Source organism: Lissotriton helveticus, chromosome 3_1 (genome assembly GCF_964261635.1).
Source record: "Lissotriton helveticus chromosome 3_1, aLisHel1.1, whole genome shotgun sequence".
Classification (NCBI taxonomy): domain Eukaryota; kingdom Metazoa; phylum Chordata; class Amphibia; order Caudata; family Salamandridae; genus Lissotriton; species Lissotriton helveticus.
In genome coordinates, this window is record NC_136061.1 from 490853110 (window position 1) to 490879211 (window position 26102).

The 26102-nt window shown below is 41.4% G+C and overlaps 1 protein-coding gene across 1 annotated transcript in view; it reads right to left on the reverse strand.

Annotated features, from left to right (window-relative positions):
• Positions 1-7091: 7091 nt before the first annotated feature.
• INPP1 (inositol polyphosphate-1-phosphatase) overlaps positions 7092-26102 on the reverse strand; it is a 165272-nt gene continuing 146261 nt past the window's right edge. The window contains exons 5-6 of the mRNA XM_078680376.1: positions 10804-10978; positions 7092-8222 (exon numbers count right to left, since the gene is read on the reverse strand). Coding sequence (XP_078536502.1) covers positions 7649-8222; positions 10804-10978 — 749 coding nt within the window. The 3' untranslated portion in view covers positions 7092-7648. The remainder of the gene's footprint in view (positions 8223-10803; positions 10979-26102) is intronic.

The following is a 26102-nucleotide window of genomic DNA, read 5'->3' on the forward strand; positions in this document are numbered from 1 at the left end:
TGCTAAGTCATGGTCAGGTTCATCTGACGGGTGCCTGACCTCTGGGCGAGATTATGACCTTGGACGGTAATTAATGTTACCAGATGACTCCGTATCACCTGGGGCAATGAGCTGTGATGCGGGCTTTCCTTCTGTATATCACTTTTGCGTAGGTGCAGATGCTTGCCTTGAACTAATCCGAAACTACAACACCCATAATGCATTAGGATGCTAAAGTAAAACCCAGCACGGGCGGCCGGCCGTGATGGCGAATAACGCTATAATTTAAAGCCCAGCTTTTGCGCAGGGGGGACGGCGTCCACCCGGTAAGACCCCTTAAAATAAGTGGGGGGACGCCGTCCACCCGCGTGGTACCCCGACTCGAGCCCTGTGACCAGTGATGACTGCCTAATTAAATATTGGCACTGCTTGATGAAATTAGGTTTTACTAATGAGCAGTTGCACAATATGCACCATCCAACTGCACTGAAAAGTGAGGCAACAAAGGCACAAACTAAGTAAAGTTATTCTGCTCACATCTTAGTATTCAAAAAGTCGATGGCTGTCTCCGATTTGTTTCATTTGAATATAATAATGGGAAGAGGGACCCGTTCTTCCAATTCCTAGCAAATCATACCTTCTGGAGATTCTTCCTCAATTTGTTTTCAGGAGATATCCTCTACAAGAGAACTTAGGAAGATGGAACGACCTGCCCTGTACAGAAAGAACCTGTGTACTCTGCAAGGCTTGTTGATCCATGTTTCAGCATATTTTATTCGTTTGCTCGAATTTGCTGTATCCAAGGAAAAATAAAACGTACACAATGTTCCTGGGCAATAATATCAAAACCTCATTACCAGCACTAGATTTATCATTTTCCCTGCAACGCCTTCTGTTGCATAGAAGGTTTTCAAATATGTTCAATGTTTGTACTCATTTTAATGAAAGTTGTTTAAATTAATTCTTTATAATACACTTACTTTTATTTGAATATCATGTTTAAAGTATTGTTTTGTTGGCCTTCTGTTAAACTGTATATCAAAACTAAATATAAACTTGTACTAAGCAAATAATTGTTTTATTGAGATGTAATCCGGCCTCGATAGAGTAAAATAAATCATTCTTTTTGGTGACATTTAAATAGTGAGCATGCTACGCACTCTTCTTGCATATGATGTGGTTCCCACCTTCTAACAATGAATTAAGCTTTCAAGCGATTACAAGAAAGCTAGGATGGAACTGTTGTTCAGCCATATATGTTAGAAATTACAAGTGCTCAAATAGCCTGACAATCCTGTATGATAAAGAAGTAATTTATGTACTGGCTGGAATGCTTTAAACATTTTGTTCTTTCAGTAAAGTAAAAAATGTCCAGTGCTTGTACATCAACCAGTTGCAGTCCTCGTTATGACACCGCCATACCAAACAGTAGGTTCCATCTGATTTTCTGCCATTCGTGATTTTTTAATATCTTTTTTTTTTGCTTCATTTATATAAAAACAAATACCTCGAAAAGTTATTTTCATTCACACTTGTCACTTTATACAAGCTCCATAACACCAAAGTTTTACATTTTGGAATTCAGCAGACTTCCCCTTGTGTGTAAAACTTAAAAAAGATAATCAAGACATTGGTACACTGAAGAGGCATTAAAGAAAGTGCATAGTTATGACAACGGAATGGAATAATGCTAGCAGTACATTGAAACATTAACAATTAGGACACTAAAGCATTAGGTAACTGAATATGGAACTAAAATACATTATAGACCAGCTCGTGCAGCTAAAATTTCCAAATCTTAAAAGTACTAAAGAATTAATTACATTAAAAAAAAGTTGCCACTGTTAGCAAATTACAAAATGTGCATTTACCCATATTGGTACAATAAGAACAGACTAAGAGTGACCAGCAAACCATAGGATAGATCTATGGGTCTAAAACCTAGCGGGGTTACCCCGTTAGGGGGAGGAGCATTGCCCACCCTGCTGCCAGCACAGCAAACATCAAATAGAAAATGGTAATAACATGATTTTATTGCTATTTTATTTTTCAGCATGGCCAGCCCGAGCCATGTGTCAGGGCAGGGTGAGCCCATTGCAGCGGATTGTAAGCAGGCAATAATGGTGGCTAGTACTCCAGTTTAAAGTGCGCATGTCACTTTGACCGGCTGTCTTGTTACAGCCAGTCTGACGTGCACTTTAAAACTCTCCAACCCAAGCTGCCTTAGACAACAGGGCAGAGAGCAGGCACAGTCCTCCAGTGCTTGTAGGTGTGCTAAGCCAGCCTGCTCCAACCAACCTGGTTCTTCTCTCTTGCTGGTTAACAGGATGAGAGCAGCATTGCATTGGTTAGGGGAGTCCCCACACTGTCTACAGACACAGACTGCGGGACTGGAGTAGGTAAATACATATTTTTTTTATAATTTACAGTTGTTATTTTTAAGCACTGACATACAGTGTGAGAAACTCGCACTGCCTTCAGCCTCAACTGCAGAGAGCTCAATCGTGGCCCATTATAAACACCGTTGATAACAGGCCACGATTGAGAGTTTTGAGGTTATGCCTAAGGGTATTCTTGGTGAGTGGATCGAAATATTCACCTGATCGCCACACACCTTTCAAATACATGCAGCAGCTACAACGATCACATAGAAACACCTGTCTTCAAGTAGTGAGCTGGAAGAACAAAGATGAAAGTGCTCCGGGGAAGAAGTTTCTCTTTTCAGCCCGATTGTCCAAAATAACTTCACAGTGTTATCAAAGCTGTGAATCTGGTCCCGAAAGATGCGCAAATAGGCATGCTTGATTAGCCGAATGTCCTTCATTTAACAGGTTTCATTTATTGTAGAGTATTTTTTTAAAGAAAATATAATAAGCTTGACAATCTGTTAATACACCTGTACACAAGAGTTACGGTTCCCATGCATTTAACATGATCTTAAATGTTGATTTTGTTTTGTTGTTATACTATCTGTCCGGGGTGGGGGTGTTCAGGGAATGGAGTTGTTCAATACTACTTTTTTATTTTGGAGTTCGAATTGTTGATTGCAGTGCATGTGGGATTCTGAGCTACACCTTTCCAATGCATGAGAAGGTCTTTGTAGGCACCTGGTCGGGAGGAAGCAGTGTCCAGTCTGGTCGAAAAAGCATTGAAAATAGCCATAGCTGAATATCTTGATGTGGAATATTTGGGGCATGACGGGTTACTCTAAATGGTATAGGATTCACTCATTCCTCCGACATCATAAGGTGAAAATAGCCTGTCTGCAGGAAATCCATCTCCTCTAGGATGAGTCCCAGAAGCTGGGGAAGAAATGGTCGGGGCAATTGTTTTCAGCTACTTATTTCTCCTATGCGCGGGGTTGCTATTTGGATTGTACCCTGGGTACCCTTTCAACATACTTACAGTAAGGCAGATATAGAAGCAATCTTCTGATCCAAGGTACACTGGATGGTAAGGCTGTCACACTCCTCAATATCTATGCCCCCAATGTCGATGATAAACTGTTTTATGACCCCATTCAGGATCTCTTGGAAGACAGTGTTGGGACTCCGAAAATTTGAGTGGGGGATTACAACGGTATCCTGGATGGGGATGTGGATCGTCACCCACCCAAACGAGGTACTAAGGCACAGATGTTGTCCTTCCTTGCAATGGTTATGCACAACTTGGGGTACCGCGACAGTTGGCGTGTTCTGCATTCTGATGGCCGCAAGTATACATGTCACTCCTTGAACCACAACACCTATAGTCGCCAGGATTGCATACTGGTGGGAAATATAGACATGCAGAACTTGGTGGGGGTGAAGCATCTGGGGTGAATTCTTTCCGATCATGCATCAGTGTTGCCCAAATTACAATGGGGCACAGACGTGCACCGTGTGCGGATCTGGCGCATGCCCTCTGACCTCTTGGCAGATGCTGTGTGTCATGACGCACTGGCGACTTCCTTTGCTGATTATTTGGATGTTAATGAGGGGTCTGCTGCTTCTAGAGCTATGGATTGGGAGGCTCTCAAGGCAGTCATGCGCGGGGCCTGCATAACAACTACCTGTGGCGTGCAACAACAACAGGAGGCTGAGCTGGGGGTGCAGGAGCATCGATTGGTAGATCACCAAGGCTCTGAGGTGTTTTCGCCGAGGGTGCGGGAGGGGGAGCACCGGGCACAGCGAGAAATGATGTCGACCTGGGACTCTTTGGATAAGTGCACGATCAGGGTATATTGTCAGCATCTATACAGGGAGGGGTACAAATTCGGTAGACTTTGGACATTGACATTGCGGTGGGAGAGGGAGGTCCCTCCTAACCAACATGTTTGTGCTCCTAGCAGAGAACCTGTGACTAGATGCCGGGATATCCAGGGGGAGTATTACGCAGGGGAGTTGGGTCCCCTGGGGCAGATTGAAACGTTCTTCACAGACGTGGTGTTGCCTACCTTGTCTCAAGACCTGGTGCAGGTCTTGGAGAGCGATATTTCCTTAGAGGAATTGGGTGCGGCCATGCAGACCCTCCACAGATCCAAGACTCCAGGTGGAGATGTATTCCCTGTGGAATTTGTATCAGATTTACTTCCGTTACACTTAGGAAAAAATCTCTACCGGTCCTCCAGGAGGCTTGGGCGAACAGAATACTTCCACACACCATGAGGGAGGGTATGAACTGTCTTCTACTGAAGCCTGGGTGTGACGCAGCTAACCTCTCATCATATAGACCCCTCACAATGATCAACATGGATGTCAAAATTCTATGTGAACTGTTGGCGTTACGCTTGGGGAGAGTGATTCACGAATTGGTGGACGAAGACCAATGGGGCTTTATGCCGGGCCGTAGTACCACCTTTTATTCTCCAGAGGCTCATACACCTCTTGCACAAATCAGTGGATGACGATTGTGAATTGGCCTTGGGTTCTCATGATCTATAAAAAGCATTTTATATGGTGGAGTGGCCATTTCTGATTGCAGTGTAGTGGGCGATTGGGTTTGGCTCCATCTTTTGTAACTGGGTGCAGCTCCTATACACTAGCCCGACAATATGTGTCAAGATTGGAGGCAACCTCTCTGAGGAAGTTTGGAATGGGATCCAGGTAGGGTTGTCTCCTCTTGCTGCGTCTGTTTGGTCTCGCTATTGAGCCTTTGGCAATTCTCCTGCATAAAGGATTGGAGTCATGGGGAATTTGAGTGAGTGGTTCAACACATGTTATCTCTCTTTACATAGATGACGCGCTGGTGTAGGTCTCCTTCCCCTGCCAGGTGGTGCCAATCTTAATGGGGCTCTTCACTGCCTTCAGGTTCATTTCAGGAAATCACTTGTTTTCACTTGGCAGCTTGATTGGGGTGCCCACTGCCTGTTTGCCGGCTGCCTGGGCTCGGCCTCTGCAGGAAAATGAAGGGCTTTAGGTACTTGGGTATATAGGTAGACCACACTAAGGATGTGTACTGGCATCTGAATGATATACTCATAGCAGGCCTCAAGTGCTCCGTGGCATTCTGGAATATACTTCCCTTGTCGGTAATAGGCAGGGCTGCAGTGGCCAAGATGGTTTTTCTTCCTCGCTGCCTTTACTTGGTCCAAACTGGAATGTTTCCACTGATTCCATCTTTCTTTCTCAAACTGGATAGCTTACTTAGTTCCCTAGTCTGGGCTGAATAGCATAGTAGAGTGGCATTATTGATCCTCAAGCTTGATATGGAGGAGGGAGGTCTTGCTATACCGGACATACTGCACTATTATTATGCGGCCAACCTACAGCATGCAGCAAGGTCGCTGACAGAACTGAATAACTGGGAGAAGAGATTGTTCCTTGACATATTGGGGGACACGCTGGGGTGCTTGCTAATGCGGGGGTGGGGGTCAGTCTGAGTTCCGTGCGCGGTGAGGCAGGCCGCAGTGATTTGGGAGGCTGTGGTGGAAAAGGTGTTACGCATGGCCCCCGTCGATAGGGAGCATCGTCTTTGGGAACTCGCCCCTTATAGTGGCAATTGATAGGGATATGTCCATGGATCTCTAGAGGGCTGGGGGTTGCCAGGTGACCAACTCCCCGGGGTGGTCTTCATCACGTTCCAGGAGGTTCTGGAGTCCTTTGAAGTGTGATTGGTCACTACCTCCATTATGCCAAGTTAGATAGTGATGCATGCGTGGACTGGGCTGGGTTCCTTATGGCTCCCCAGCCCTCCCTGATGTTGGGCAGCCTGCTTCAAAGGGGACAGGGGAGGCATCTCATTTCCTTATTTTACAAGTCAATCCGGGCGACATGGTACCTGCCCTATATGTGTCACGGGGGGCCTGGGAGTGTGAGCTGGCAGAGCCTGTAGAGGATGTTGACTGGGCGAGTGCGTGTGCTTTTGTGAGGAGGATGTCCTGCAAACATAGGTTCAAGTTACTCCATTTTAATTTCCTACATCGTACCTATGTAACTCCTAGGTACTTAAACAAGGTAGACCCCTCGATGGAAACAGGATGTGGGAGCTGGGAGCCACTGTTTTGCACTTGGCCTGGGCATGTTCCCTGGTTTAGGGATTCTGGAGGGATGTGGTGCCTGAAATAGCAGTTGTGACAGACATTGGATTCAGAGGAACCACACTGGCCTGCCTCTTGGAAGTGGCAGTAAAGCCCCGGGGGCGGAAGATCCACTCTAGAATTCCCCAGCAAGCACTGTTATTGGCAGTAATGATGGTGGCCATCGGTTGGATGGGCACCGAGCACTGTTAGTGTTTTCATCGCAACGAGATCTCCCTGGACGGGGCATGGTGGAGGAGATGAATATGCGTATTGTCCGTATTGATGAGGATGTGTCGGATGTGATAATGTTGTGAGGGTCTCTTCTTAATAAATTTGGTGATAAGGATGAAACTGGGTTGGTGGAGGGCTCAAATGAAGAGGGGTGATGTTCATGCCTTTTGTACCATGGTAATGTGACTATGGCAGTTAAGCATGTATAACTGTAATGTTCATTGCATCGTTGGCTTGATAACTTGGCCCAATGTGCTCTTGTCCCCTAATCATTCTATGTGTCTGGTATTTCAGTTCAACTGTGTAAATTGTTATCTCTAAACGTATTATCATGGCATATGACTGGAATCTCTACCCCTCTCAGAATAGAGCCACGCACCGCTTGATTGTTTGTTTTTATTGAATAAAATCAATAAAATGTTTTTTTTTTTAAATGGTTGATTTTGTCTTGGCTTGTTTGCTTCAGTTTAACACCTGCCAATTGAACATTAAATTTTTGGGATATGGAGAAAGCTTTGTTCAGATGAGGAGGAATATTTTCCTTACAGAAAGCTATACAATCTTCAGGTCTGTTGAAACCCTTGTGTATAACATTGTGTAGGTTTGAGCAGAACGTAAGGCAGCAGTATTACTGAGAGACACCTTTGGCTACTCACAAGTAGCCTTCACAGCCAAGAATCAACAACGTGTTCTCCCTTGCCTAATGTTTATGCTTAAAGTCAGGCCTGGGCCACAATAAATGACGTTTTAGCAGCAATATTAAAATTGTAACCTAAAATATGTGTGCAATGCACACTTCCATAAAACAAACGCCAGTCTTCAAAAATACATACCATTGGTCTGTTCTAAACCAGCATTTCACAAAACAGAAGTAAAAATTCTATCTAAAATTAAAAACATCATACTGCAATACTGTATACTGCAAAATTTTCCTGTACCTTATAAAGGCAGTTTTCTTACTAGGAGGTTCAATAGGTTTTCCAAATGCTTCTTAGACCTGTAAGCCACTATTCCTCCTTTATTGGCCCATCTGTCAGCACCTGTGGCCCCTCCCACTTCTGCATTGTACAGTACCTGTGACAGATTTTGTTCGGTTTGGCCTTGCCTTATTTTTGCCAGGCAGTCTTTCCAGTCCACCATTCCCCCACCAAGAGACATCAGGATGGCATGAGGGGCGCACGAGTCCCACTTGAATGTTGTGTCCTCTGAAAAGATATAAACATCAGCAAGTCCTAGTATGACACACAGACTCTTGTAGCCAGCTCCAGCTGCATAGTGCAGGCATTCTTCGCAGATATCTGAGAGCGCTGTTCTGATGTCCTCAGCTTCGCCCGTACTGGTAACAACTGAAAACCGATGCAACTTATTTTGCATGGCACCACTTTCTTTCCCCAACATCTTTGAACAATCACTATTCGGTTTATTGTCATTAGTTTCAGGAAACGTTGGTTGGGGCACCGAGTGAAAGTTGGCATTCAGGTAGGATATCCCCCAATAGCATTGCCCTTTCCAGCTGCAAAAAAACCCAAAAAACTGAGAATGAGAAATTTCAGCCTATGCAATTTGTTGCTTGTTTTGCGTTTCAAATTAAGATGGTGAAAATGCCTCTACAAGAAACGTGATTTCGTCATAATTCGTCATCGTGCTACCCTCTTATCATGAAGGTCGATAGATGTTGATGTCACATGCATGCAAATGAGACATCTTGTAACAGGAATAAAATGTAGCTACATCAGGCATATGTTTGCAGAGCGTACCATAGAGGTGCGTGGCAGTGATCAGGATAAGGTCGTGCATTCTTACCTAACTTGGAAACCACCTCAGAATGAAAAGGTCTTTCATTTGGCCAATCGTTATGGAGGATGACCACTTTTGTAATTTAGGAGGTGTATGAACAGGAAAAAATGCATTGAATAAAATAGTGGGATATGCGGACTTAATTACTTCTTACAAAGAGGAAAATAGATGGGATTTACTAAACATAAAAAATGCACATGCCCACATACATTAAAGCATTTTTTTGTTTTGCTGATTAGACACAAAAACAGTCCTTTTATTCATCTCAGAAGTCCAATTGCGCAGGATTCATCATAAAATCTTTATTCAAATTAATTTTAGAGAGGATAAAAACATCAGCCAATACATTTTATCCCACCATCTTCTGTTTGAATATGAATGATGTATGATTCAATTTTACCTGGTCCATGTAGCATGTAGTCCTAATGTGCACCGCAGTATATTTTATATACCTTTCTATTCAAGCTGCAAGGGTAGTTCTCAGGGGCATTATATTGGTAGGGTCCATGGTTGAACACTACTAGTATAATGCACTGTCACTGTGGATGGCCTATACAAGTGTCAAACTGCAACTTGATGCTCATGCTTGTTGCTACCCATCTGGAGAAATGAAAAAGCTAAACTCACTGGGGGATTATTTATTGTATTTTATGCAGTACAGCAGCTAGTTATATAACGTAATGAACAAGGAGCTCGGACAATTCAGGCTATATCATGGTACAAACATGCTTAAAAATTTCCTAAGGTACCAAATACAGGACTTTTGCCAAGGTGGAGGAAGCATTCTAGTTCCTTGAGAGAAAAGGTGGATTTGCACAAACCCAGTATGCAGTCTTCCCTACCAATAACACGGTCTCTAGGACATGTACCTACATGATGACAATGGAAAACCCACAATCCCGCTAACTCATAACTTATTTCAGACTCCGGTATCTGCTACTGCATGCATATGTTCATGAAGCAAATACACTATCTTTTTCCTGTGCACAAGCAATTAGGAGGAAGATAATTGGCTCTTGCATTAATGGACAGAAGGTTCACACAATGCAGGTCTGCTTCTCTTTATTGCTTGTGGACGGCAACCTCTTTGGTGTGCAATGCGTGGACCGCGCTGTTGTAAAGTGAAATGCATCTTTGGAATCACATACAGGTAGAATTTGTTAATCAGTGAAATTGTGAAATTTTACATTGATTTGTTATGGTGTCCAAACCAAGGTTTGTTAACCCTTTTTAATTAAAAACATTTACAATACTTTTTTAATTGAAACCCTACCTAGAAATACACTGACAAGTTCTTACCTTTAAAATTTTGACTTGTGGAGTACTTAATGAGTTGTTTACCTAAGCCAAATATTAGTTTTACATAGTTCACTACTCAGTTTATTGAGGTATGTTTTGCAATGTTTTATCATTATGTTTTTTTACATCCGAATTAAATATGATTCAGACTCTCTTTTGCTTCAAGTATTCATAGGTAAACTACAAACCCAGGTGTCAGTGGGCCAAAAGTGTTGTAGCTGCCCTTCCTTCATGCAGTAAGCCTTCTCCAGAAGTTGCGAGGTTAGGTATACCTTTCATTATGATCCAAACTTTTGTTCCACTGCAAGATGGCCAATGAGGGTGCAACCGTGTCAATAGTGTTGGTGACCAGGACATACACTTGAGACAGCACCCTGCTGCACACAAACCACCAAGAAAAGATGAGAGGTTTCAGTCAATGTTGACCTCAGATGAAAATTGAAGAAGTGAATCTTTAGGTGAAAAGCTTCACCAGATTCCCTTTTGTATATTTTCGCTGCTACATATTTGACCAAAATCGACTTTGTTGCAAAAACAAATCCGGGGGACAGGGGATAAAATGCTCTTACTTAGAAAAAACTACAGACATTCAGAATATCAGCAAATATTCAGATTCGAATGTATAACTCCAAAATGGGGTCTGAAAGCAGGAACAGAAATTGGAGAAATGATGATAGTTGCCTCATTACACCAGAATGCCACAGGACTGCAACTCCTTCATATCAAGGCTGTGAAAAGAACGTAAGTGCAGAACAGTGGTTTGCCTCCAGAGTGAAGTGTGTGAAGTTTGTGTATTTTGCAGTATAGGCTGCATGTTAAAAAAGGTCGGCAAGTATGTAAAAGCAATAGTATATGAACAATACGACCCAAACAGTTCTGACGACCAAATAAAGCTGTAATGCTTGTTTCTTGAAGCATGCAAAGAAAACATTAATGCTGCCCAACAGCTACTTTGATAACTGAACTTGTGCATTTGCACCAACAAAACATATATATACCTGAGCGTGTCTGGGTCCTGGGTGGCAAAAGGTTGGTTGACTACACCCATCAGAGGAAGGCCACTGTTAATATCATAGACTCCAATGAGGATCGTTACACACTGCAGTCCAGTGGGGAAAATTCCGTGGTTGGGTTTCACATGTGCAGATCCTTTGATGTACTGGTAAGTTGAATCTAGAAAACACCAAACATATTTTTACAAGATACACAAACAATATATAAATGGATCAACTCAAGAACTGCTTGTATCATGTTGTTTTAAGCTCGGCATTTACATTCACTAACGTCTAAAAGAAGAACAACTGCACAAGTTAGTCTTTTTGAAAATCAAACACCCTTTTTGTTTCATTAGATTTTCATTTTATAATATATTTATTTACACATATACACAGGAGAGATATTACATCCGAAAGAGATAACATTGTCCTCTCCCCGACCAAATATCCTATCTTATTTGTTCCCCTTCATCCTCCCTGGAGTCTAGGATCCTTTACTTTTCCACAATCACTGCTCCTAATTCAATAAATGTTTACATCTATTTTATAATCGCCTTTTGAGCACACTTCCCTTTAACTACACATTGATCGTATAGAGTATTGAGAACATAATTATAGGCTTTCTATAGTTGCTAGTCCAGTATTAATGCACTGGATAGCATATTGTTGTGGAAGCATTTTCTACGCTTTGTTCTACATATGCAATTTTTCCATGCCTGAAAGTGGCCTCTACCTGAAAAGGAGTGCTTGCTTTGCCACTGGCTAGCCAAGAGTTTCTTTGACTACCGGGGGCTGTATTACATAATGTACCCCGGGGGTGCAATGGGTGTTTGCGCCCGCTTTGCTCGTCCCGGGGCAGTTTGGTATTACAGAAGGGGCCGCAGACGTGTGTGTCCTGTTATGTAATACTGAAAGTGCTGGCACGCATACAGCGCCAGCACTTCCTCAAGAGGGCGTGCTCTCATTTGCATAAGGCGTGTCACCATGCAAATGAGGGAATCCCTTTGCCTCTGCGCCATATTACCAACACAGGCGCAGAGGCAAAGAAGCTGTCAGGAGGTGCACTGACAGTGCACCCCTCTCCCCCAAAATCAGCCCTCTGGAGGGTGGGAAAAGGGGTCCTATGGACCCCCAGACATCCCCTTTAAAAAGTGCAGGCAGGTTGCCACGTGCACAGGGGCAGTGAAAACTGCTAAATGACTCTCACCATGGGAGACAACTCTCATTATGCGGGGGTCATTCATTTTGTATTTTCAAGAACAAAATCCTGCATTGGGATTTTATTTAGGAAAATAAAGGTCTGACAGATGGTACTGTCATGTTGACGGACCAGTCGTCAAACTATTAATACATTGACAAGAACTGTTGTGACGGCGGTTTCTGTCCTATCAGCTGATGGCCATCTCTAGATTCCGAGGATGGGTATTCCATCAGGGCGACAGAGTATTTTACTCTGTTACCCGGCGGAGTAAAGACCGTCCTTTGTGGTCTAAATCGGCCCCTAAGTATTCGAAATAAATAAGACGGTGTGCAGAGGTTTATGGACCTCCCTCTTACTGCTGACTACTGCAGTTCTCTACACCCGGAGAGGAATGACTAATGCCTGCAACGTGTTATGGAGAGGCTCCTTAGATTACATGGGCTGTGTGGTAGGCATTGAGGATGGTATCTCCTCGCAGTACTGGGCAGTAAGAGATAACCTAAGTGCAAGGATGGAAGGTTTGCAGCGGCGAGATGCCCACGGGTGATTCAAGCGCTATATTAAATTTAATTAACATAACATAACAAGGTGGGCCTAAGAAAATTAGCAGGGTCACGCTGTGCTATTTGGGTATTTGTCAATTAGTAATGCTCAAAGAGAAAAGTAGATTAGGTTAAATGAGTGGAGGGACGAGAGGCTGCAGTTCTTAGTTCAATACAAACCCAGCACACACAATCAGAACCTCAGCTTATGGACTAATGTTTGGATTTCGTGAATATGAGAAGGGGGATTTTCTGAAGGTCCGGTTGGTAGAGAGTCTTAAACAGTTCAAAAATTAGGGAGGGGCAGGAATCCAGAATGTCAAAACAGAGAAAATTCTGCATCGCTGGAGGCCCTGTGCCTAAAATGTAATCTTATTCTGCATAGTTTTGCCTCAGTGTGGTGGTCCTGGGGTTGAAAACGTCAGGTTTGATTTCATTCTCTTACTGAATTTGCTTTTCTTCAGGTGCCTTATATGGATAACTGTACTCCCTCTCCCACACCGACCAGAATGACCATAGAAACGCATACTTGTGTGCTGTCTATGCTAATTCCTGAAGCCTGCCAGGGCTACTTGCCTCTAATTGCTGTGCAAACCACCACTTTAGCACCACCAGTTGTATTGCTCTTGTAGTCTTCATGTTGTATCTCTTGCCCTTCTACTTCTTCTATTTTCATCTATCTGAGTAGCAACCCACACGCCCAACTCTATATGAGACCAAGCGGTTGGCTCAGGAATAGGTTGAGTGTGTGACCTCAAAGTGGCTGGGTGCCCCCCCATGTCTCCCCCCCCCCCCTACCAGTGCCCTGTCTAGTTCAAACTACCCCCAGTGTCATCCACATGGTCAGGCTATTGTTAGGTCTCACTTTCTGGACGCCCATTTTTCCTGATGACCCACTCCGTCTGTTTGCCCTTCTGCGACCCTGGTCTTGCTCAGAGAACCGCCATACAAAGCATTCCATCCCTGTCCAGATTCTATTATGAATGCTGAACTGCACAACCATTTCAAACAAGAGTCCTCCATATTCACATTCTGCATGTGTCCGATCAACCCAGCGTCTCCTTTCCATCTCCCTTGAAGTTTGAACTCCTTCAGACTCCACAAGGATCTCATCCACGACTCCCAGGCTAGTACTTCTTATGAGCACCCCAGGGCCATCTTGTTTTCCTGATGATCTGAGGGGATTCTCTTTTGTCTTTCAGACTAAATATTATTTGACCTCCATATGGGTTCAGCAGAAAGGTTTTGCAGAATACCATGGGAACTCAGTATTGGGCATCTTGCTTGTCTACCATACTAGCCCCCCATGAAGCTTTTGAAAAAAGCTGGATTGTTTCTAAAAACATTTCTCTCTTTTGCAACACTGGAGAGAGGTTACACGTTTATAAAATAGAGGTATGCAGAACGTTCATGATGAACTTTCTACACTGGTGAATTTCTTGCCAGGACCACGCTGAAGACATATATTGCAGAAGACGCCTCCAAGAATAAGAAAATGGCATCAGAGATAGATGCTAGCAGCAATATGCGGTCTGGTATTTCAACAGGTTAGTAAAGCCAGGCTATTCTTCTGGGTCATCTCTACTCACATTAGTCCACCCACAGAAAGGATAGCAAGCAATGGGCCAAAGAAAGAAGGCATTGGTGGGGAGGGTCAAAAAAGCTTTGATGGGCCGGGGAAACTATTCAGCTGCAGTAGATAGGAAAAAATTATTTGTTAGGCAGAAAATTCCCGAGCAGGTCATTCACCGGCTATGCGTATTGCCACACTGAATTTACCTGGCAATGCATGGCATGCACTCTTTGTCAATAGTTAAGTACAGACAGGATGATTTCTTCGAGGTCCTCAGTATTAACTTTTCGGTTTTAGCACAATAAAGCATGGAAAAAATATTGCTTTAATCATGAAAACTGGGTGCATAGAGTAATGGTTTGTCTCTCTTTTTGGAACATGTTGTGAACTTATTCTTTGCCAACCTACACCAATGCCATCTGTGGAAGGCCCTCTTCAGACTTAAAAAAACTGGCCCAGTTTTAGAATAGCATGTGCTGTGCAGCTTCTCCTAAACACATAAGCCAGTGCAGAGTTTTTGCAATTATGATCAGCAGCACAGCTCATTTTTGTTGTCCACTATAATCTCAGATCCTTCCTAATGGTAATGTAACACAGCCCTTTACGACACATAGTGTTGTGTACCTACACTTTAATATTAAAATACAATGTGAATAGATTGTAAGATAGTTGTAGAAAATAACTTGCTATTCGCATTGGGTCAGCTTTCTAGGACCTCTTCGTGTTTTAAACTAATTGTCCATAGGATTGCCTGCCTTCCCAATTTCGAATCAACCAAATCTTTACAAAACTCATCTAGGAATTCCTTTGTCTGGACCACTTGTTAAGGTGTCACATAACAGTGTTCTAGTAGCGATCCATAAGGTATTCCACCCATATCCCACTCCTGAATGTATGTTCTACTTACCATTACACTCTGAACCACGCACAACTAATGTTGGGTGTAAACCACAACCTGCAAAGTAATGTATTTGTTTAACACGTAATGTAAAATTGTCATGTTGTACTTTCTAAATACTTTATTGAAGGCCAAGGACTCTGAACACAACCCTCTGCCCGCACACTCACAATTTCTACACATCAAGCCACGCAAATGACAAGACATGCTTAGTTTGTCAAGCATCATTACTGATGTGGTGGGGGGGGGGGTTGTAGATTTAACACCCCTTGATATGGGGACTGAGGAACAAATATTAAATAGAGGGAATAAAACTAATATTTCAACTCCAACAAAAACAACACTAAAGATAATGTTGGATAGCTTAACTTAACATTACTATTCCCACTCCAGGGAGTGCAACAGTAGGGAAAGCGTTGGATAATGTATGAGTATAAATTACTATTCCCACTCCTGAGAGTGCAACAGTAGAGAAAGTGTTGGATAGCATAGGGGAAAAAATGACTATTCCCACTCCAGGGAGTGCAACAGTAGGGAAAGCATTACTCCAGAGAGTGCAACAGTAGGGAAAGTGTTGGATAGCGTAGGGGTATAAATTACTATTCCCACTCCAGAGAGTGCAACAGTAGGGAAAGCGTTGGGTAGCGGGAGGGTAAAAATTACTATTCCCACTCCAGGGAGTGTAACAGTAGGGAAAGTATTACTCCAGAGAGTGCAACAGTAGGGAAAGTGATGGATAGAGTAGAGGTTAACATTACTATTCCCACTCCAGAGAGTGCAACAATAGGGAAAGTGTTGGATAGCGTAGAGGTTAAAATTACTATTCCCACTCCTGAGAGTGCAACAATAGGGAAAGTGTTGGATAGCGTAGAGGTTAAAATTACTATTCCCACTCCAGATAGTGCAATAGTAGGGAAAGTGTTGGATAGCGTAGGGGTATAAATTACTATTCCCACTCCAGAGAGTGCAACAGTAGGGAAAGCGTTGGGTAGCGGGAGGGTAAAAATCACTATTCCCACTCCAGGGAGTGCAACAGTAGGGAAAGCATTACTCCAGAGAGTGCAACAGTACGGAAAGTGTTTGGTAGAGTAGAGGTTAAAATTACTATTCCCACTCCAGAGAGTGCAACAGAAGGGAAAGTGTTGGATAGCGTAGGGGTATCAATTACTATTCCCACTCCAGAGAATGCAACAGTAGGGAAAAGGTTGGATAGCGTAGGGTTTAAAATTACTATTCCCACTCCAGAGAGTGCAACAGTAGGGAAAGTGTTGGATAGCGTAGGGGTAACAATTACTATTCCAACTCCAGAGAGTGCAACAGTTGGGAAAATGTTGGATAGCGTAGAAGTAAAAAATAACATACTTATAAATAAAATAACTTTTTTAAATTAATTAATGAATTAATTATTAAATAACTCTAAACTATTTACAAATAGAGGTAAATAATTAATAAAAACATAATTAGCAATGAATAATTAATTAACAATAAAATAATAAATACCAATAAATAATCATTAATAAATATTAATTACCAAATATTGATAAATAAAATGTGTTTAATATCAAAAAAATATAATTATTAAACATTAACCACCACTTAATAATTACTTAATAATATATTGATTAAATGTATCAATAAATATTTAATTGCCAATTAATGATGAAACAATAATAAATTAATTTTCATAATCAAGAAATAAATTATAATAATTACCAATTAATAATTAATGTCTAATAAATTAATTATCAATACCCCCAAAAAAGTAATATTTAATTACATTTCAATTACTTCAAAAATTATTCGGCTTTAAACACACAACACACTCCTATAATAAAATAATACACTTAACATAATTATCATTTAATCAATTAATAAAAATGAATGACCAATTAATAACAATTACTTACCAATTATTAATTAACAATTATATAATTATCAATACCAATCATTAAAAATAAATTATTACTTAATTACAATTAAATTACTTTCCACCCTATTCCCCTATAAACCCACAACCCGCTACGGTACTAAACAACAAAAATAACTTTAAAAACATTATTAACATATAAAAATTGTATACATATATTTTAAAACAAAACACATAACACATACATATTAAATGCATAATAAAATACATAACAATAATATAAATATCGATATTAGTAACATCGATATTAGTAACATCAATATATTTGATATCGATATTACTAACTTTGATATTACTTACATCGATATAAAAAAAATATCGATATTACTTATCTTAGGGTCGATATTCTGTCCATTGATATTCCTAACAACGATATTCTTCCCCTTCAATATTGTGACATCGATATTAGTGTAGGTCGATTTTTTTTCTCTATATTTAGACTGCTCACCACAAACCACACTGGCAAAGAAAGGAGAGAGCGACAGGTGCAACACTCTGGCCTGTGCGCAGTGAGCAGCTGAAAGAATGAAAAGTAACAATTTCCAATTGATAGATATTCTCGAGCCGGGTCCCTGTCTTTAGCTGGGTCTCTGTTTCTAGGAGAACACACGCATTTTGGCTTCTCAGGTTTAAAGGCTGTATAGAGGGGTAAAAATGTTGACCATGAACTGCACTTTATTTCTGGGTAACCAACAGTGGCAATTTATATATAAGCACATAGTGAGTGTAGATATAAAGCATACCTGATGTGTTTTTGGAGGGCATTATACAACAGTCGACAAAAACTCTCTGACGAATAATATATGATGGACAGACAGTGATTTACATTGTACCAATGCGGAAGTCTAGCTAAAAGTCCAAGAAGGTCATTGATAGTAAAACGAGAAATAACTTTGATTTTTACTACTGTAAGACAACTGATTAGTTTAATGTATGAATAAGGAGTAATGAAAGATGTCACTTTTTCCTCTACTTCTTGGAGCACTTTACTGGTCTCTATATATTTTTTGAAGAAGTCATCATGTCATACCATCAGTCTTATATTGACTAATTAGTAAAAAATAATCATTGTGTTTTTCTCTTAGAATCGCTTATATAAAGAAACTTGTATCTCACTACCCCAATTACCCCGTGCTTTACAAACGGATGTAGTACTTACGGGATGCGTATGCATTTTATGAAGGTTTTGCTTGTAGGATTTACCAACATTGTATACAGTTTCACATAAAGGCTGGCTGTGGTCATAATGTGAGGCTCACCCTATCACCAGGTAGGTCACCCCTCAGCCGCCACACGGTCCCCCTGTGCTGCCGCTGCCCGCTGTGCCACCTGTGACTGCCGCAAGCCCTCTCCTCTGCCCAGTCTGTTTTTCTGTTTATTTTCTGTGCCTTTTTCTGCCTTCTTTGTTTTCCTGTATTGGTCTCCTCTTTTTTTTCCGGTCGCCCCTAGTGCCCGTGCCCTACCCCTCCCCTGCCCCCCACCCGCTCCACTCCCTCGCACTTTCCGCCACTGCCAACCTGTGGCCCGACTCCCCTGGTGCCCCATTCGCCAACCCGCTCCCGCCTCCCAGCTGCTCCTCCCTCCCTTAGCCCTTCTTATGGAGGCCGTGCAGCGGACACGCGCAGTAGGTGCACCAAAGGCAAGCCCGCCTGTGCCCGTCTGCGCCTGGACCGCGCCCAGCGCCAGAACCCCTGGCCCCCGCCAAAACCAAGTAACCCGACTGAGATACGACACCACGACCCTCCACGTACTCAACACCAGCCGACCAGCCGCCTGCTACCAAGCCACTCCGAAGTGCACCCACGGACCCTTCTCCTTCCAAACCTGCAAATTCACCTGCGTCCGAACCTACGTCCCACCACCCAGACCAGGCAACAACAACAACCAACAAGTGCATCCTGCTCAACACCCGCCCCGTTCACAAGCACGCCGTCGAACTCTGGGACATCCTCGACACAACAGCCTTCCTCACAGAAACCTGGATGAACGCCTCCTCAGCCCCCGACATCGCCATAGCCATCCCGGACGGCTACAAGATCACCCGAAAGGACTGCGTCAACCAAACCGGAGGAGTAAGTAAGTAAATTCTTTATTGTTTGATTATTTAAAAGCTTACAATATTTCCAATACGCAATCATTTTCAGTTTATATAGTACAATACAATAAAAAATAATAGACAGTTTTGTCCTTAAAATTGAGATGCTTTGGTCTTAAAAACAGTAATAACATTTAAAAATTATTTATTTATTTTTTTCCCTTAAAAACTTTTTTCCTCATCTATTTTTCTAGTTCAGTAGTTATTATCTTTAAAAATTTTACAAAGGCAACATTCATGACTAAATCATTTGGATGAAGACAATTTTTCAGTGCCTGCCTGCATGTTCTTATACCCCGGAGATTAAAGTGAGGTTTGAGTAATGCACATCTTTCCCTACGAAGTCCAGGACAGATACATAGGAGGTGGACAATATTTTCTTCTCCACCTTTGCAAAGTCTGCACAATAGACTGGAGTTAGTTTTTTTCCATGGCAGAGCGTGACTAAGGCCTGGAAGAATTCCAAATCTTGCGTTCATAAAGCATTGTTTACTTCTTTCGGCCCATGGTATCTCCAGGTATTCTTGCACTTTCTTTTTTCCATATACATTTATTACTGTCCACGAATGTTTTCTTTTTGCCAGCACGTTTTTGTCATGTAGAAGTGATAGGTAGTTGGTTGTTCGATTCACTATTTTTTTAAATGATCCATTGTTTATCGTATTGTTCCATATAGGCATCAGCGAAAACTCTTCTAATGCCTCGTGAAGATATCTCCAAGCAAGTGATTTTTTATTATTTTTTACTTCTTGCCAGAGTATTTGTGAAATTTGATTGTCATGGTCATTCTTAAACCTATACCACATTTTAATAAACTGACCTTTTCTTGCTAACTCTTGATTGTTCAAACCAAATTCCAGTCTCATTTGTGCTGGCGAAGCATTGTTTGGGAGGTGGAAAAGAGATCTATATACTTTAGAAAAGTACCTTATTAACTAGTTTCGCATCCGTACCCATTAGTGCCTCACTTCCATATGTAATGGTTGGGAGCAATTTAGCTCCTATAATTTTCAATAGTGGCCCATAAGTTAGGTTCCCAAGGGATTTTTGTGCTATCTTGAATGCTGCTGTTAATGAGTTAGCTTTCCTTTGGATGTCCTGTTTCTGAAGGAGATAAGTTCCCTTCTGGTCAAACAGTACTCCCAGGTACTTGTACACATCTATTTGTTCAAGTTGATTGTTTCCCATGTACCATTTACTTTTTTGTCTCACATTTTTGTTCCTGGACACCACCATGATTTTTGTTTTGGTTTCATTAATAACCATTCCATTTTCATTTGCATACAAAAGTGTTCTGTTGATTAGACGCTGGAGACCTATTTTAGTGTGGCTTAGTAGGATTGCATCGTCCGCATACATCAAGTTGGATATCAGCTTATCCCCCAACTTAGGAGGATGTGCATTAAGGTCATCCAGGTTGGCTGATAAGTCTCCTAGAAATAGATTAAAAAGGAGGGGGGCCAGTACACATCCCTGTTTCAGCCCTTCCAATGCAGGGATTTCCTTTGTTAATGATTGACCATCCCCCATCCTTACTCTTACCCAGGTTTTGTTGTGGAGCAACTGTATAAGATTTAATAGCACAGCTGGGATGCCTTTTTCCAGACGTTTTTTCCACAATAAGTTTCTTTGCACACAGTCAAAAGCAGACTTAAAATCTACAAAACATAGATATAATGGCAGTTTTATCCTCAATGATTTTTCAATTGTTAACGCTAATGCCATGATGTTTGTCATTGTTCCAAGCCCTTTAATGAAGCCAGTTTGATTCATTGGCAAAATATTGTATTCTGTTACCCATTCATTTAGTTTGTTTAAGAGTACTCCAGCAAACAGTTTGGCATCTGTGTCTTGTAAGGTAATAAGTCTATAGTTCTCTGCAAGAGACCAATTACCTTTCTTATATATAGGAGAGATTAGAGATCCTCGCCAGGAATCAGGGATTTTTCCCACCTCTATCACTTCTTTGAACACTTTTACCAAATACGTCGACCAAAAGTCAGGATTTTCTTTGTATAGGGCAAATGGTATCCCATTAGGGCCTGGAGCCCCATCTTTCTGCTTCTTAATTAATTTTATTAAGTGCACTTTAGCAATTACAAATTGTTCTTGCATCTCATCACTAGCTGTACTGCTGTTTTGCATGCTCAGTGATTTTTGCTGCACCATTGTTGTTTAGGTGTTTTTCTAGGAACGTTGCCCATTCTTGTTCTGTTAATGTTGATGAAACTACCAGTTTGTTTGGCCGTACTAATTTGTTTATAATTTTCCAGAATTCTCTCGCATTAGCCTGTTTACTTGCATGGAATAGTTTGGACCATAATTCCTGTTTCGCTTGGTATTTCTCATTCCATACAAGTTTTTTTAAGTGCTGGTTCAATGTTTTTAAGTTAGCCAGGGACTCTTCACTAGTCGTTGTGGAATTTAGTTGTCTTCTTATCCTATTCCGTGATCTTTTTAACTTTGTTATTGTATATGGAAGATTCATATGGGAGTCTTTTTCCTCTGCTTCACGATTCAACAGGATATTGCTTCGGTTACTCCGGGATTGGGGTTTCACTAGTTTTTTTGTAAATTCCACCCACTGGTCAACTGCTGACTCCTTCCTATTTTCAATGAAGCAGCTCCTTATAATATTTTCAACCTTTTCATTCATGCTGTCCTTATTGAAATTAGTCCAAATTAATTTTTTGTAGTTTATCGTTCCAGTATATCCTGGGACAGTATAATATTGTTGGTTAATATTGTTTGTAATATTGGTGGTTATTATCTGCTGACAGTGGTCACTCTCTTCGACTTTAACCAGCTTATAAGAGATTACGTTTTGAAATATATTCAATGAGACCATTGTATAATCAATCCTGGAGCTTGCATTATGGGCTATATATGTGTATGCAGGCGGTCTATCGTCTTTAAATCTACCATTAAGGACTCTCAAACCGAGCGCTTCCATATCCTTGATGAATGTCGTACCTATTTGATTTCGCCCCTTGTTGCTCGTAAAGCCTTGAAGCTCTTGCTGCGGTATTAACCATTGTTGGTCCTGAGATTGTGATACATCATCCCTTATAAATGGTATTAATAGGTTCAGATTAAAATCCCCAGTCATCACGTAGTCTACTAAAGGATTATTTAGCATTTGTTCCAACAGTATAGTATTAATGGTAGCACATATATCAGTTCTGCTTGCTTTTGTTGGCTGGATGTATACATTGATCAGAATTATTGACCTATCATTTTGCTCAGTATATTTGTATTTCAATTTTACTATGAGAATGTTTTTACTATTTGTTGCAATTTTTTCATGTTCTGCTTGCAGACTGCAGGAGACAAAAGTTGCTAACCCTCCACTTGAACGACCGTATCTGTGATTTTTGCTTGCATTTTCATAGTAACCTACATAACCATTCAGTGCAAACGGGTGGGGTTCCCAAGTTTCTCGTAGAAATAATATTTGACATGGTATGGGTATGTGCGTTGGATAGTTTGGACCCTACTCCATTTATGTTCCATGAACACATTCTCAACTCAATTGTTTTTGATTCGGAGATGGGATTTTTAATCCTTCATTGCTCATCATTGTTATGCAGAGCCTGCACAATCCGTTTTTCGTTTATTCCTGATGTGATTTCATTTGTGGAAGGTGGCGGTGCCACTCCTGATGAACTAATGGATCTACCCCGAGCATTCCTAAGTACAGTTCCTTTTTGTTTGGTAATTTGCTCTGTTTGAACCAAATTTGCCTCTTTAATGAATGGAGTTGGATACACTTTCGGGGCCAATTTTGTAATAACTATCCCCCAGGCCTTAAATGTCGGAATTTCTTTTAAGATTTGCTCTGCTATTGGCATTGAATTAACCGTGACCAGTGTCATTTCTTGGGAGCTGTTCTTATCAGCAATAAATTTGATGGAGTTGATGTCATCGTTCTTAATATTGATTAATGCTGGGATTGATTTGAATAATCTGAGGATGTTCCCTCTATTTAATGTATCATATCTGCCTCTGGATTCATATTCAGGGTTAAATATCAGTTGAATTTTCTCAGCAACTACATGATTTTCTTTGCATGGTTTTTCCGTTATTTCTAATTGTTTTTTCTCCTTCTCGTTTTTCAATTACTAATTGATCCCAATACGGAGGTTTCATTTTATGCTCTACTATTGCTTCTGAGTTCCATCTAGGTACGTCGTTCTTGATTTCCCTCAGACATGGCTCTGTGTTTCCATTATAAAGCCCGTCTTGTTGATCGCAGGATTTACTCATTGTTTTTAGTGACTGAGACATTCCATTCCTATATCTCTGTTTAGAATCATTCACCTGGGCTTCAACTTTCTCCATTCTATTTTGTTTTTTAACTGGAGGGTTCGTTCTAGCTATCTCATTTACTTTTATTTCATTTTGTCCATTTTTATCCACATTATGTAACAGTTGTTCCTGTAATGGTTTTTGTGTGAACATTGAGAATATTTTCTTAGGCTCATTGATGGTCAAAGGAGAACTTTTTCTTTCCTTACTTGGTTCTTCTTGTTGCAGTACTCTATTTTTTGTTATACCATTAGATTTAATTGTTTCCTCATGTTCCTGCTGACTAGACTTTATTGTTTCCTCGTTTTTCTGTTGGCTAGACTTTTGATTTTTCCTTGCTTTGCGTAGTTTTTTCCTTTGCCTTTTTGATATAATATAACCGTTTGAGTCTTGTCTCTTACAATCATATTCTCCTATTCCTGCTGTATTTATATCTTTTTCGTGCATTACATTCCTTTGGTTGATTTCAGATATAAGGTCACTTACATCTTGTGTTTCTTCTTTGTCCTCTGCCAACCTCACTATTACTTTTTCTTCTTTGTTCTTTATAGAAGTGGTTTTGTCATCCTCCATATTAACTATATCCATATCTTTATATTTCCTTGTGCCCACTTCCTGCCCAGTTTCTTTCTTTAGAGCATTTTTTGTGTCCTCTATTATAGTATGCAAGACCTCTGGTATTGCTGCAAGTTTCTCCAATAGGGGGGAGCAGATACATTCCATGTCTGTTTTTTGTTTATCATTTTGGACTCTGATTATCAGATTATTAAGCTGTGCGAGTTTGTTGTCTATCCCTGCAACTGCTGTTGCCATCATTGTGAGGAGATCAATCTGAATGTCCATCTTGTTCAATTGATAATTTAATGCCTCTAGGGTTAGCGTTGATGTTTGATAGAATAGGTCCCATTTTATTCCAACAGTTGGCATATCTGTTCCAATTAGGTTGTTTTCAAGCGGAGCTTCATTTATAGGATCTGCTAGAGAAGCAAAATCTGTCTTATGGATGATATTTGCCTTTGAGAGCACATTCTCTCTTGTGGTATTATTTTGCCATATTTTCATCTTTTCTTGGTTTCCATAATCATTATTGTGATCCAGTGTATTAATTGGTCCGGTATGAGTATCATCATTGTATGAGTGAGGTTTCTTCCTAATTTCTACATTTACTTCCAATGGTATTACTGTCAGTTTTGATTCCATCATGCTGCTGACAGTTAGTAGATTTTGTTTTCCTGGCAATTCTGAATCCTTTAAGTTAGCTACGTTGACATTAATTGGGTCCGAAGTGATGGTTGCATTTAGGATATCGTGATCATTAATTTGGAACTCATAGTCCTTCATTTGTAAGACGCAATCTCCTTTTAGGGGAGTGCTTTCAATAAACTTGCCTCCTGTGTTTTTCAGTTGATATTGGGTTTATTGTTGCTTGTAGATTGTCCTTTTCCATATCCTTATGCATAGTAATAAGAGCACCAGCCGGATCTTTCAGGAACTCAAACTTATCCGGTATTTTTCCTGATTTTGAAAACATTCTAGCTATTGGTGAGATTAAGGTTTGATTTTGTCTTAGAGTACTGGCTTTCACATTTGGCTGCTGTAGTTTCTTTGTACGTCTGGTAGTTGTCCCCGCTGTTCTCACTTTGCCGGAGCGCATTCTTACCTTGTATTTTATCCTGTTTAATCCTTACTGCCAACAATTTATTTTCCTTTTCCGGGTCCTCAAGCTCAGGGTTAACACAGTTCCAATATTTTACGTTCTTGCAAACGTGCAGCCTGTGCTCTGCAGCAACAGCATTTATTGTCACAGGGATTCTTTCACAGCACTCACGCTTGCATAAGACCCTCTTGCAGGAGGATTTCCCACTTGGATGGTATTGAGTACCAGGGAGTATATATATATTTTTTTTTGTTTTGTAGTGGCGTTATTTTTCCAGCGAGGATATCTGCGTGTCTCTGCGTGTCTCCACACTCACGCACTCACGCCCAAATACAACAATCAATCCACTAGCCCACAATTTCTTGGTCTTTTCGTCCTCTCTCTGGGCGGGCTTTCCCCCGGTATTAGAGATTATCGCAAGGAAGTCAGTTTGTATGGGGCCGGGTTGTAAGGTTACCTCCTCCTATTAACTGCTTTGCATTGCTGCACTTCTATGCCTTCTATGCTTCCCCCCCACCTTGTAGGCACGCCCTTCCAAGCCCGTCTGCCCTAACGATAAGGGACAGCTGCCGTGAGGAAGGAACAGGGTCCGGAGCAGGGAGGTTGGTTAAACGCTGCAGCAGTTAAAACAATAAGGCAGCAAAGCAAGAGTCCTTACCTAGTGCCAAGTGTCCTTGTGTGCTAATAGTCTTATTTACTGGCATTCACCAGCACCAACACACCTCTTTAATTCCTCTGTAAGTCCACAGTGCTATCAAATGATTCAATCGCCTTGGATCAGTATTCACCTTGTAACAGCAGTCACCTTGGCACACCTTGGTACAATAGTCCTCCTCCCAGTACACAAGCCGACAAGTTCACAGCAAACCAAGCCGCAGCGAGGCAAGCAGCACAGATCCCCTGCTGCTTGTGCTGCTTTACTAGGTAGTCAGGAAATCAGCTGGTCGGCATTGACGGAACTGTGATTCCCAGCCACCTCCCGGCAATGCTTATTTGGAATGGGGTGGAACGGGGTGGAACGGGATGCTGCCGGCTAACTCGTGCCCTGCGGGGAACTGACGCAGCTGCCGTGGGTTAGGGGGTCAGACCAGCACCAGCGCC